Raw genomic sequence first — 13,221 nt, forward strand, 5'->3', positions numbered from 1 at the left:
ACAACCCTTAGCAGTTATCAGGGACAAGGAAGGTCACTACTTGAAGCTGAAGGTAATAAAGAGTAGAACCACACTGACTATGCTTAATCTCTGAGCCCCTAATGTCGCACTCCTCTGTTTAACTCCTAGATTCAATGGGAGACTGACTTGAGTCCGCAGATTTTGGACAAAAAATGGAAGGGAGGCTGAGAGATATATCTAAACTCCACAAAATCATCCCCCATATGGAATCTGCCTATACAGTGCTTCACCAGTGGTACCTTATCCCAATAAGACAGAGCAGAATGTAACCTACACCCTTCACACTGTGCTGGTGCTGTGATCAATTAACTGGCGAATTGTTACACATCTGGTGGTCATACGTGTGTATTTAAACCCTTTGGAAAGAGATTTGGGGGCATATCAAAGGGACTTTGGGTTATTCAATCACAGTTGACTAACATTCTGATCCTGGGTCACCTCCAGTGACGCTGAACGGCATGACACCTAATGTGTGGAAGTTATTGTGTCATATGCCTGGAGCAGCCAAACAACTCATTGCCCTATTCTGGAAAAGTAAAGATGCACCTCCCATTTAACTTTGGTTTCTTAGCTTTTGCCACACACTAGCAATAAAACTAGTGTCCCACAAACTCTTACTATGAAAATAATTTAATTGCTTGTTGGCAACCTCTTATTCACTGTATCTTGAGACTCCAATAACTATGTTTCACACCCACAAGACTGAGTGTTCTCCAACTTTTTGACTGAAACATGGGATGGAGGTGAGGTGACCATACCCTTCCTGCACACACCCTTTATTCTATGGGGCAGTTGGGGGAAGTGTTTGATTAAGCCAGCATTTCTTTTACCCCATGTTACTTTATCCTGCCGAATGCAAAGGAGGTCTCTTTGATGGGAAATTTCCTCACATACGTTCTTTGTTTCTGTGCTTCCGTCCTTATGCAAGCTCCGCACATGTCCCTCACTTCTTGATTTCTGCTCTTCTCTCCCCTCCAATTCTCTCTTTTTAGTACTTTTGGGTTTATGGATTGGGGGGTGATAGGTACGTTAATTGGGATATCATTTGTTTGGATTCTGAATCGCTATCTCCAAGATATTAAGACATCTAAAGACTTGTATGATACATCAGGATGTACAACTACCATCTGTGTTGTTTTTGTCCGTCCATTGCTTATAACTTATCATTATTAGGTTTCACCGGAGCAGTGTGCATGCACTGTTGGCAAAATCTATTGGCTCCGACGTCACTCTTGTTTCCTTGCTTCTGGTTGTTCAGTGCCTCCTTCCTCCAGGTGCTTCCAGTGTGCGTCCCTGCTGTGGAGCACAAACCTAGTACTGTTTCCTGTCTGCAGTCACTGTCCTTCCACTGGCTGTGCGCTCCTGCAGGTACTTTAAAAAAAAAACTTTTGACATGCATTCTTGAAGAGTGCATGTGTTTGCAGTCTGTCTCCCTCCTCCACCCTGCCCTGTGTTACTTGTCCCCCTGCCCTCCTCTCACTGTCGGTTATGTGTGCTCCCTACCTCCTCCCCTGCATCTCCCTCATTGTGCTTTTCCCATACCCCCTCCCTCACGCTGTCTGTTATTGCTGCTAACTGCCCTTCACCTCTCTCGTGTTATTTCCGCTCCCACGATCCTCCCCCGCGCCTTACTCGTGTTGCTTCCCCTCTGCTGTAATTTGTTGCTGGTCCCTCCCCCACACCTCCCTTGTGTGGCTTGCCTCCAAACGTGAGCTGCTGTGCAACATGGTTTGAAAAAAAAGAGCTATGATGCAGTCAACTCTGCCCGCTATATCGCTTTTTTTTTTAACTCTAAGCCATGTAGTACAACATCCCGTGCTAAGACGTGGGCCACACTTTTTTTCTTAACTTAAAGTCATGTTGCATAGCAGCTTGCACTGCCCTGCAACATGTCTAAAAACATTGATAAGGTCAATAGATCCAGCACAGGTGAAACCTATTGGCTTTGCCAATGCTTGTTTAACTCAGGGATAACATGATACCTGTATTGCTTATCTTGAATGAAACTTGCAATGAAAAGATTTTGACAAAAAAATGCATTGTGGGTTTTTTGTCAATTTGAAAATATCTGAAGGTTAAAGATGAGTATTCCTTTGTATATATGTGTATAATAATTATGTTTATAAATATATATTCTTTAGCTCTGCTTAACAAATGTACATATTGCCTATGGTGATATTATTATATGTTTGGCTTGTATATAGGTCACTGCATAAATAAATACATTTTTATCATAACTATTTATCTACAATGGCTTCACTATTGAATTATTACAAGGAAAAAATGTATATATATTATAAAAACAAATAAATTAGCTTAAGATACAGCAACACTTGAAAGTCTGTGTTTATTACATGCAACTTAAAGTGATCAAACTGATTACTTAGGTTTTACGAGACCTACACGAAACATAAATCATTCTCCTGTTTAGTTCCTTTTCTTGCAGTGCATTTTATTTTTTACAAGTTCATAAATAGTGCTTCATTGACAACAATTCCTAGAGTATTTCTTCTCCGGGACCCCTAGACAGATGGCTGCTCTTGCTTTCAGATTCAGCAGTCAGTGCAGGCCTCTCACGCCCAAGTGCTTCACCTTTGCCTGCCCTGGGGCTCTCGTGGTTGCCTGTGCAGCCTCCATAGCTTCTGGCCCACAAGGGAACAGCTTTAGTGAAATAAAAGTCAAATTACTTTGGCCTCTATCCTTTCTCTATCTAATGATTTATTCATATCGCTAAAGTGTGTATTATTAACGCCTTTGTGGAGCAAATCATTCAGTTTGAATAATACTTCCCTTGTTGCTGTTTCCAGTTGTTTTGGCGGGTTTATCTTCTCAGAGTACCTTCTGGAAAAAAAAGCAATTTAAGATCTTTCCACAGTTCACTTCATCCATTTAGCTTTCTTAGAGCTGGCATGCGCCATCTTCGCCCATTTCTTATTTATATTTTTAAGGGATCTTTTGGGATTTAATTTAGTAGCTTTGATGATGAACACGTTTGTGAATATAATCCTTTTTCAAAATCTCAGCTGGTATATCATTTGATCTGATTTAGTGGACAGCAAGCATTTAGAACATTAGATCATCAAAAGCCTGTTTCATCGCTAACAGATTTGAAATCGGTTTAACATTATAGTTATTGCAATTCTTTGTTATATACAGAACCTTTGGTTTTTCTTTTTTTAATGTGTGAATATTTGGACAAATAGCAACATTGCATTTTTAAGTGTAGTTACATTATGATGTTTCATTTCATATTATATGTTAAAGATGCAGCTAATGGACTTTGCAAGGTATACATTTCAAATACATAATAAGTTAATGTGATCAACAATATCTACCTAGCATGTAGCTGGGGAAGCATACGTAACACCTGGAAATAAGGAAATTATAAGATGATGATGAAAATAGAAGAGTTTAAGATCATATGAACAGAGGAAGTAGCTAAGGATCATATGTAAAAGTATTGAACAAAGAGGCGGCTTGCGCCAACAAGCTTGGCTTTGCGGTTTTGAAGTAGAGCGACAGTGAGTGCGAGAGAGGTACTAGGGCAGCTTTCTCGGACTGCCTTTTGATAGATCAAATAAGTCAACCCACACTTAAAGTTAAAAACTCTTTTTGAAATAATTGTGGTGCTTATTATGAATATGGCTAAACTCCTATTAGTTTTCTAGTTTTCCGGTCCAGGGAAGGCATGGCTTGGTAGTTCGGGCTGGACTGTTCCCATGAGGCACAGGGTCAGACTGATTTGCATATGGCCATGTCTGAACTGGGGTGGCAGAGTGGGCTAAAGAACGGTGATGGATAAAACCCAGATCTGTTGACTGGGTGTGAGTGTTTGATTGGTTCTGATGCTCTGTCCATCACCACCCCCTTTTGTACTGCTTTGTTCGCCATAAGTTGGCAGGGTATGCTCAGACGTAGAGTCCCTTGCTCACTTTGCCACTGGATTCAAGCAAGCCTGGCTGAAGACGGCTGAAATGCCAGAAACCGGTCCTAGGAAGCTTGTTTCCGGTCCAGGGAAGGCATGGCTTGGCAGTTCAGGCTGGACTGTTCCCATGAGGCACAGGGTCAGACTGATTTGCATATGGCCATGTCTGACCTGGGGTGGCAGAGTGGGCTAAAGAACGGTGATGGATCAAACCCAGATCTGTTGACTGGGTGTGAGTGTTTGATTGGTTCTGATGCTCCGTCCATCACCACCCCCTTTTGTACTGCTTTGTTCGCCATAAGTTGGCAGGGTATGCTCAGACGTAGAGTCCCTTGCTCACTTTGCCACTGGATTCAAGCAAGCCTGGCTGAAGACGGCTGAAATGCCAGAAACCGGTCCTAGGAAGCTTGTTTCCGGGCCAGGGAAGGCATGGCTTGGCAGTTCAGGCTGGACTGTTCCCATGAGGCACAGGGTCAGACTGATTTGCATATGGCCATGTCTGAACTGGGGTGGCAGAGTGGGCTAAACAACGGTGATGGATCAAACCAAGATCTGTTGACTGGTTGTGAGTGTTTGATTGGTTCTGATGCTCCGTCCATCACCACCCCCTTTTGTACTGCTTTGTTCGCCATAAGTTGGCAGGGTATGCTCAGACGTAGAATCCCTTGCTCACTTTGCCACTGGATTCAAGCAAGCCTGACTGAAGACGGCTGAAATGCCAGAAACCGGTCCTAGGAAGCTTGTTTCCGGTCCAGGGAAGGCATGGCTTGGCAGTTCGGGCTGGACTGTTCCCATGAGGCACAGGGTCAAACTGATTTGCATATGGCCATGTCTGAACTGGGGTGGCAGAGTGGGCTAAAGAACGGTGATGGATCAAACCCAGATCTGTTGACTGGGTGTGAGTGTTTGATTGGTTCTGATGCTCCGTCCATCACCACCCCCTTTTGTACCGCTTTGTCATCAGAAAATCATGAAATTAATATTTGTAAATCCATAAGGGACAGGCCTATCTGTAAAACTGGTGCCACTATGAACCACGACCAGTTTTACTAAGGATACCAGAATGTGTAATTGATTGGTTATTGAATTTGCCTTTTGGATTCCCCTCCTTTATATCTGTCCTACCTCATGAGCACTTTCCTTTTTCACACTCCCCTTGGAGCAACCTCTTTCTCTATTTGGAGCATTGAATATGGTGATCTGTTATAAAAGTAACTAAATAATAAACAGTCACCATTGGAGCGATTATTTGTGCCTTTGTGTCTGTTGAGGATATACTTGTTTGCATTGTAAAGAAAATGCTGTTACATTAATGATAAAATGCTAATTCTATATGTACCGGATGCCCTTTGACTAATGAATGTTTTTCATAACTGAATTGTAGCTTTAAAGAAGTCTAGGACCATTGTTTCCTATACCAATGGTGAGCATCCATGGCATATGACTGTAATACCTGGGAATTCAAAGTAGTCTGTCCATACGAGGCATTTGTACATGGGAGTACATGATGATAATGACAAGCAGATGTTTTGAGACTGTGCATTTCTCAAAAACTGATATTTGAAAGGCAGTTTTAATTTTCCAAAATGGGGTTTCTTCTGGAAAGTTGAGTTTGTTTGCCCACAGTGGAAAGTAGTATTTAATAGAAAAATTTGCATTTTCAGAAACTGGTGAATGATAATTCAAGCTGAGGTGGGGAGACGTACTGCTGTGCTTATGTCCTTTGTGCCACTGGGCATGTCAAGATTTGAATGTTACTTCATAAGTAAAGGGGAGGCATTTAATATTGAAGAATTTTTTTCCAGCATTTGTGCTGGTAACCGCAGTTGGTATACTTGGGTGGTAACTACTGAAAATCTTGCTTTGGGTGGTCATAGTGTAGTCACTATTTTACAGGTATAAAATTTGCTAGTAGCTCGGGAAGACTTTCCTTGAGCAGAAGTAGCTCTCACTACAGAAAAGGTTGGAGACCCCTGGTTTAGTGGATATACCATAATTATTAGTGTCAGAAGACCATAATTGGTCTAATGTATGTTCTTTGATACATGTTGGAAAGTCTGTGGGACCTCTTCACAAACTGCATTTTGTTTGTTTCTTAGTACCCCAATAGTGCCACAAACAAACTGCTGCTGTTCCTAAACCTATGTAAGGAGTTTATGCCTCTGCCTCTCATCTTTTTCTGTGGGAGATCTCCAGCCCATCTGCTTAGTCTCCTCACATATAAGTGTACGTTTTTTTAGTAAGTGTAGAAGGGACAGGTAGAGGGGCTGAAAATGGGTAATACTTACGACTAAGGAAGCAAGGTTGTGGGAGTAGTAAGAAGGGGTGACAGAAGGGTCAGGCAGGGGTTATGGAGGGACATGTACCCACCCACAAAAGAATAAGCCCTCTGCTATTAACAAACTGCACATCTAAAGTTACTACAGCCAAAAAGGGACCTGAAACTGTAGTAAATTACTCAAGTCAGTGCTGATGTAAAAGGAGCACCACACTTGGCCAACTATTGGTACTGCAACAACTTCCCATAGAAAATAATGGAAGTGGACTCAGGAAATAATGTTAAATTAAATTTAGGTATTTAAAATAGTTAAACAAATAAATAAATATAATTATATAATTTAAAATAATAAAATGAGTACATATTTTGACTGCAGTTGTAAAATATTTTAATATTCTTTTTGTATTTAAAAATAATGTAACAATACGTTACTCAATATAATTAAATTAAGTGCCATTTATATATACACATCTTTTAATAATTACAAATGCCTTATTTTATTTTAACTTAAACTTGAGAAAAAAAATATAATCGAATATATTTTCATAAAAGATTTTTTTCAAAATGCAGTTAATAGTTCTGTAGCACTTTTTACATTATTATTTAACATAACAATAGTTTTACAAACTTTTTCCTATACTTTACCATAGAGAGACTTTGCAGTTGGGGCAGAGATCTCAATATGATAAATTATAGGCAAACGTTCTCCATACCTTTCTATACGGATATCTCCACCACTTGCACCCCACACTGGCAGGGCATCATTCACACTGCAGCCTCTCTCATCCAGGGCCTGAAGACACATGATCACATTAACCATATCCTGATGGAACTCCATTGACCCCCCCTCCCAGCACACTTTCTTATAAACTAGTGGAATCTTTTACAAAGCCATCATGACCAGACCTGCTCATCTTGCAGACAAGCTCTCTGTTTCATGTAGTTCTCAAAGCTCACTTGCTCTGGTGGTTCTCAGCACATCTACAGCCAGGACACCATCGGACTGCAGACTTAAGTATTGTAAGACAGATAAACAAGACAGCAGGCCTTTTCTTTGTATGTATCCAGGCTTTGGAACAACATCCCCATATCTATCAGGCCTCCCCGAACTGGCTTCACTTTAGGAAAGAGTTGAAGGTTCACCTGCATCACGAGGCATTAACCGTCCACAATCAGTTATCTCTCCTATCACTCATTGACATTATTTATTTATTGATAAAGTTTTATATAGCGCGAACAAGATCCCAAGGGATAGCAGAGCGCTTCACATTAGGATGGGAGGAGGACATACATGCAAAATCGCTAACAAGTAGTCATGACAAACAAACAGGAATGATCACTGATTCAGGGACAGTTGCACCATGGAAGGTAATACATTAGGCAAATAAAAGCGAGCCCAGATGGGGTCATTGTAAAAGGAAAAGAGGAGTAGTAACGCTTGTCTTTGACCTTGTACAGTACCCCACTGCCTTTTGACATATACATTCGTATACAGGAGGGGAGGCATGCTAAAGGGGCAAGACAAAAGGCAAAGATGAGTGTGTGTAGCTGCACTTTGCGGATTCTAAAGTTTGAATAATCCTTTTGATTGCTCTAGAGCCGTTACAGCATTCTGTACATACATTTGAAATAAATACAGAAATCACAGCTAATAATGTTTGTCCTTTTATGCATTTTACGAGCTAAACTTAAGTTTAGATTTTGATAAGTTGTACTATGAGGCAAAAAGGAATGAAAGCTATAAGCATGTTCTATGTAAAAGTTAATGTTTTTGATTCGAAATTGCTGCATTTTACCACCACAATCCTTTCCTGTGAGAGATTCAGATAGGCAAATGGCTTGGTTTAGGAGTCCAAATTCACATGGTTTATTTACAAATCCTGTAATACCAATCTTAAAGCGATTTACTCAGACACAGAGTAAACCACTATAGGCCAATATTTGGTGTGAGCAAATCTGTTCAAAGGGACGAGGAGTGGGCATGCCAATGCATTTATGGCTGGCAAAGTAGATGGACATCTACCAACGTAAGAGTTTATGGGTGTTCACATTCGTATGTGTGGCCCAGTACATTTACATCACAGTGAGAACTGTAAGGGGTTTCTCCATGTATTAAAATATTTCTCCGGGTAAGGACATAAAAAAGTTTTAAAGTGCAATTGCATTTGTGAAGTGTTTACCTATGCATAAGCATTCACCTGCTATATATGTGCTTGTAGAAATTACTTTACTTAGGAGGAACTTTGAATTCAAAAAAGAATTCCAGACCTTCCTTGGAAAATTGTGACCGTTGCAGCTTCCAATAAATACACCTGGAATCATCTGTGAATTCCCCAAAAAGTCAGAATTGTACTCTAAACCCATGGGCTATTTAAAGACTCCCATCCCACTGTGATGTCATGCCTTTGAAACCATAAAAAGCACTGAAAATTAAGTATGCAAATACCGGGATGTAACCTAAAATGTTCAGTTTGTAATTGCCTAGTAAGATACCTAAAAAGCTGTATTCATAGTTATTTTGGGGTGGGGCTAACGCACACATTATGACTTAATAAATCTCTCAAAACGCAGATGTCAAAGGGTTCATTATTACATGATATCATCCTCAGTCCAAAAGCCCTTCTCTGCTGTGATACATTTATTTTATTTATTATTTTTATTTGTGGGTTTATATAGCGCTAGAATCAACTCCAGCTGGAGTATCTCTGCGCTTTCTGGAGCCGATAGAAACAGAGGAATAATAGGAGCTAGATCTCGTTTCTGAACAACACAGTCTTCAGGAATTTCCTGAAAGTGAGATGCTCTTTGCACTGTCTCAGATGAAGAGGAAGTCTATTCCATAGGGTAGGGCCTGCGATAGATAGCGCTTTACTACCGTGTCTAGATTTCTTTGCACGGGGAGTCACCAAAAGAAGACAGTTACTGGACCTAAGTGAGCGACTAGGAACATAAGGAACAAATTTGTTCTGAAGATAAATAGGCCCTTGGCCATTTAAACATTTATGGATCAAGCAGCATATCTTGAACTTAGATCTCTGGCGAACGGAAAGCCAGTGCAGTTTCTCCAGAAGGGGTTTGGACGCAGTTCTTGGAGGAACATTAAGGACAAGACGAGCCGCGGTGTTTTGAATGACCTGAAGTTTGGCCAACACATTTTCGTTGGCAGAAAGCAACAGGCCATTGCAATAGTCTATACGACTCAGAACCAATGTCTGGACCAGAGTTCTTCTAAAAGAGTCCGGTAGTAAGGGAAAGACTCTGCGTAGCAGGCCAATCGTATGGAAACAAATTCCAGCAGTATGATTAACATGCTGTCCAAATGACAGGTCTTGATCCATCCGAATCCCTAAACTCTTCACAACCTGTTTGGGTTCTGGAGCTACTCCCAAATCGGGGGGCCACCAATCAGGGGTCCACAATAGTTTGGCTTCTCCAAACAACATTAGTTCCGTCTTACTGACATTGCATTGCAGGAAGTTAGAAGACATCCAATTAGCCACCGCCTTCATGCCCCCAGAAAAGGAGTTTTTAATTTCTGCGGACATTGTCTTAAAAGGGAAGAGGAGCTGCGTGTCATCTGCATAGGATACTGGGATGAATCCATAGCTGCGCATCACTCTTGCCAGGGGTGCAACATAGATGTTAAATAAGGTAGAGCTCAAACAAGAGCCCTGTGGCACCCCTTTAGATATCTCCACCTCCGCTGATCGATATGTGTCCATGATCACTCTCTGGGAGCGCCCCGATAGGAAGCTCTTTAGCCAATCAATGGCTTTATCCTCAATACCAGCGTTCGACAACCGGTCAATAAGAATGGTATGGGACACGGTGTCGAACGCTGCTGAAAGATCTAAAAGAACTAGGATTACAGAGAAACCCTTGTCCTGATACATATGTAAGTCGTCCATAACAGACAGCAAGCTGGACTCTGTACTGTGTTTCGGCCTGAACCCTGATTGTGAATAGTCCAGGCCGCCAACAAGTTCGATATGATTGGACAGATGAGCATTAACATATTTTTCAATCAGTTTCCCTGAGAATGGTAAAAGGGATATGGGCCTGAGATTTGTTAAATCGGACCATGGGATAGCAGTATTCTTCCTAATCGGCCTGATAAGAGCACGTTTCCATTCTCTTGGGACAATGCCTGAACCCAGAGAAAGATTCACCAACCTTTGGATCATGGGACACAGCTCGTCAGTCAGGATAGGCATAATCCTGGCTGGGATGATATCGTCAGGGCTACCACTTTTAATCCATGATACTAGTGCAGATGTCTCTTGTAAGGAAATGGGTGGAAAAAAGCGTAACATAAGTTTATTCAGGTAGGGGTCAGCATCTATTTCCAAAGGTGCCATATCTGTAGTCAGTTTGTTATTAGTGCAAACTATTTTGTCATAGATAGTATCTATCTTGTTCGTAAAAAAACAAGAGATGTCATCACACAGCTGTTGGGATGCAAGATCCGAAGATTCACATGCTGCCGGTTTAACAAAGGATTGTAGGACTTGGTACAAAATCCTTGAAGAGTTTCCTGCAGCTGTAATTTGCGATGCAATGTGAGTTTTGCGGGCGACACGAATGGCTTTGTGGTATATAGATAGTGAATTCCAATATTCATTTTTGTCCTCTATCAAATGAGAGGCTCTCCATCTCTTCTCAAGTTTCCTGGCATGCAATTTTAACGTCCTAAGTTGATCAGTGAACCAAATTTCTTGTTTCTTTGTATGTCTGGGTTTGAATTGTTTAAAAGGGGCAATCTTGTCAATAGTTTCCACCATAGCTTTTTCACAGTTTTTTACGGCCGTATCAATATTTTCATTAGAAACAAAAAGTGGGCAATGAAAATTATTTTTAAAAATAGTGTCGGTAATTCTGTGCCACTGTCTACGTGTCCTCGGTAGCTGTTTAGTTCGGGAGGAGATACGTTTCGGGTAGGGAGTAAGGAATTCCACAACATAGTGGTCTGTCCAGTTGACCTGCCTTGCTGGTGGACAAGAGAGTAGCATAAAATTGGAAAATACCAAATCAAGGGTATGGCCCGCCTGATGTGTGGGCCCAGAGTTGCGTTTCACAAGGCCCAATGAGGACAGGTCAAGAAGTAGGGATTGCGCCTCGCAGCAGTCCGACTTATTACAGTGTACATTAAAGTCTCCGACTAAAATAAACTCGCTGTCACTATTGACATATGGGGCAAGTAACTCAGTCAATAAGCTGGAGAAATTATTGTACGATCCAGGGGGACGATATACTAGTGCACCCTTTTGGGTATCATTAGATGGCAGTATTATTTTAAAAATTATCAATTCAATTTCAGGGGAGCTTATTTCATCTAAAACAGATATACCAATTTCCTGTTTGTGTACAATTGCGATCCCCCCACCAGTTTTAGTGGGGCGATCCAGCCTAACTATTTTATAGTCACTAGGGACTCCCAAGGTTATGGCAGGAGTGGAGTGTGGTTTCAACCACGTTTCCGTGAGGTAGCATAAATCTGGTTGTTTGGAAGAGATTAGGTCCCAAACTTCAGCACTATGTTTCGAGAGCGACCTAATGTTACACAGGATGCTTTTCATCCCAGAAAGAGTATGGTTACTTCCTGAAACCCCAATAATATCTGGGTCGACAAAAATAGAACAATCCATATCATTCCCTGTCTATCCAATCAAATTATAATATTTTCTCAAATTATTGCCTAACTCTTAATTAGCAGACACGTCCGAGCTAATAGTATGAAGTAATATGTATGTTTTTTCTCACCTTCATATGTGCTTACCATAAGCAGACTTCATTTTTTCTTTCAGGAAATACAACAGCATTTTGAAAAGGAGAAGTTACTTCTGGAGGAGGAGAAGAAACAACTTCAGCAGCAGCTGGAAAACCTAAGAGAAGAACTGACGACCAAAATTACATCGGCCAATCAGGAGGCAAGTACCCACATGTCTATCATCTAACTGTCAGATGCATTGGAGCACCTCTAATCAATAATGATTATTTAAACTATTCACATTGAGATCGGATATAACAAAATGGATCAGCGTCTCTGCCATGGGAGGTCCAGGTTCCCCTTCTGCTGTACTTTGCAAATTACATCTATTTGGCCCTTGGATGTCAGGTCACCAAAATTACAGGGATAGTGACATCACAAGCCTTTTGAACTAAATTAAAACACAAGAAGGGATGCCTTATGAATCTTGGACTTGATTAGTTCAAAGAAAAATAAATTAATCAAACTAAAAATGTGTAAGGATAATATAGCTTATATAGATCGGTCAGAGGTGGCACAGTACTGACAAGGCATTAATTAGATTAGTGAAATTCGGCATTGCATTTTGATACTTAAAGATATCAGAAATGTATGTCTGGTTGAGTTTAACAACCAATACTTCTCTAGTATGGAATCTTTCATAGAGTCTCGTGCTTGAATCTTTACTGTCATTGCGATTGGAGTGCCACAGTGCAGAGGTTTCTCCATCCCTGGGGGGGGGGGGTGGTCAAAGGTCTTTCTAGTGGGCTCGTTTTTGGGTTTTTTGTGGACCCAGGAGTTGCAGGATGTCTTGACTTGGGTTGTTCCAGACTTCCCTCTTTTTCTCCTTTTCTCTTGTCCCTTGGATACCTTCTTGGCAAGGTCATCCAAATAAATTTTTTTGTCTGTCCCTCACAAGGTCTTTTTGAGTGGAGTTGATGTTCCTTCTTCTACATCTCCTGGAGTTTCAGCAGATCTATTCTTTTGTAGCCACAAAAGAAACCTTGCCTCCCTAACCTTAAGGGCTTTGGCAGAGAAAACCCTGCGATTTTTGCATTCCTTGTGCTTGTGGAGTGACTTACATAGTAGAATCCTTCTGACATAGAGAATCTTGTTAGAAAACCACAGACAGGATGTTGCCCTCTGTCAGCTGGCAGTTGACGTTTAACCAAAGGTAAAAAAGAGCAGAAACAACTGAAATAGACTCCCTACACTAGGCATGTGGTTAGATTTACAAGCACCTTGCGACTC

At 41.1% G+C, this 13,221-nt stretch overlaps 1 protein-coding gene across 3 annotated transcripts in view; it reads left to right on the forward strand.

Annotated features, from left to right (window-relative positions):
- FAM184A (family with sequence similarity 184 member A) overlaps positions 1 to 13,221 on the forward strand; it is a 630,233-nt gene that overhangs the window by 397,493 nt on the left and 219,519 nt on the right. For all 3 annotated transcript variants that reach the window (XM_085611278.1, XM_085611279.1, XM_085611280.1), the window contains exon 6: positions 12,029 to 12,151. In XM_085611278.1, coding sequence (XP_085467404.1) covers positions 12,029 to 12,151 — 123 coding nt within the window. The remainder of the gene's footprint in view (positions 1 to 12,028; positions 12,152 to 13,221) is intronic.

Source organism: Triturus cristatus, chromosome 6, assembly GCF_964204655.1.
Source record: "Triturus cristatus chromosome 6, aTriCri1.1, whole genome shotgun sequence".
NCBI lineage: Eukaryota > Metazoa > Chordata > Amphibia > Caudata > Salamandridae > Triturus > Triturus cristatus.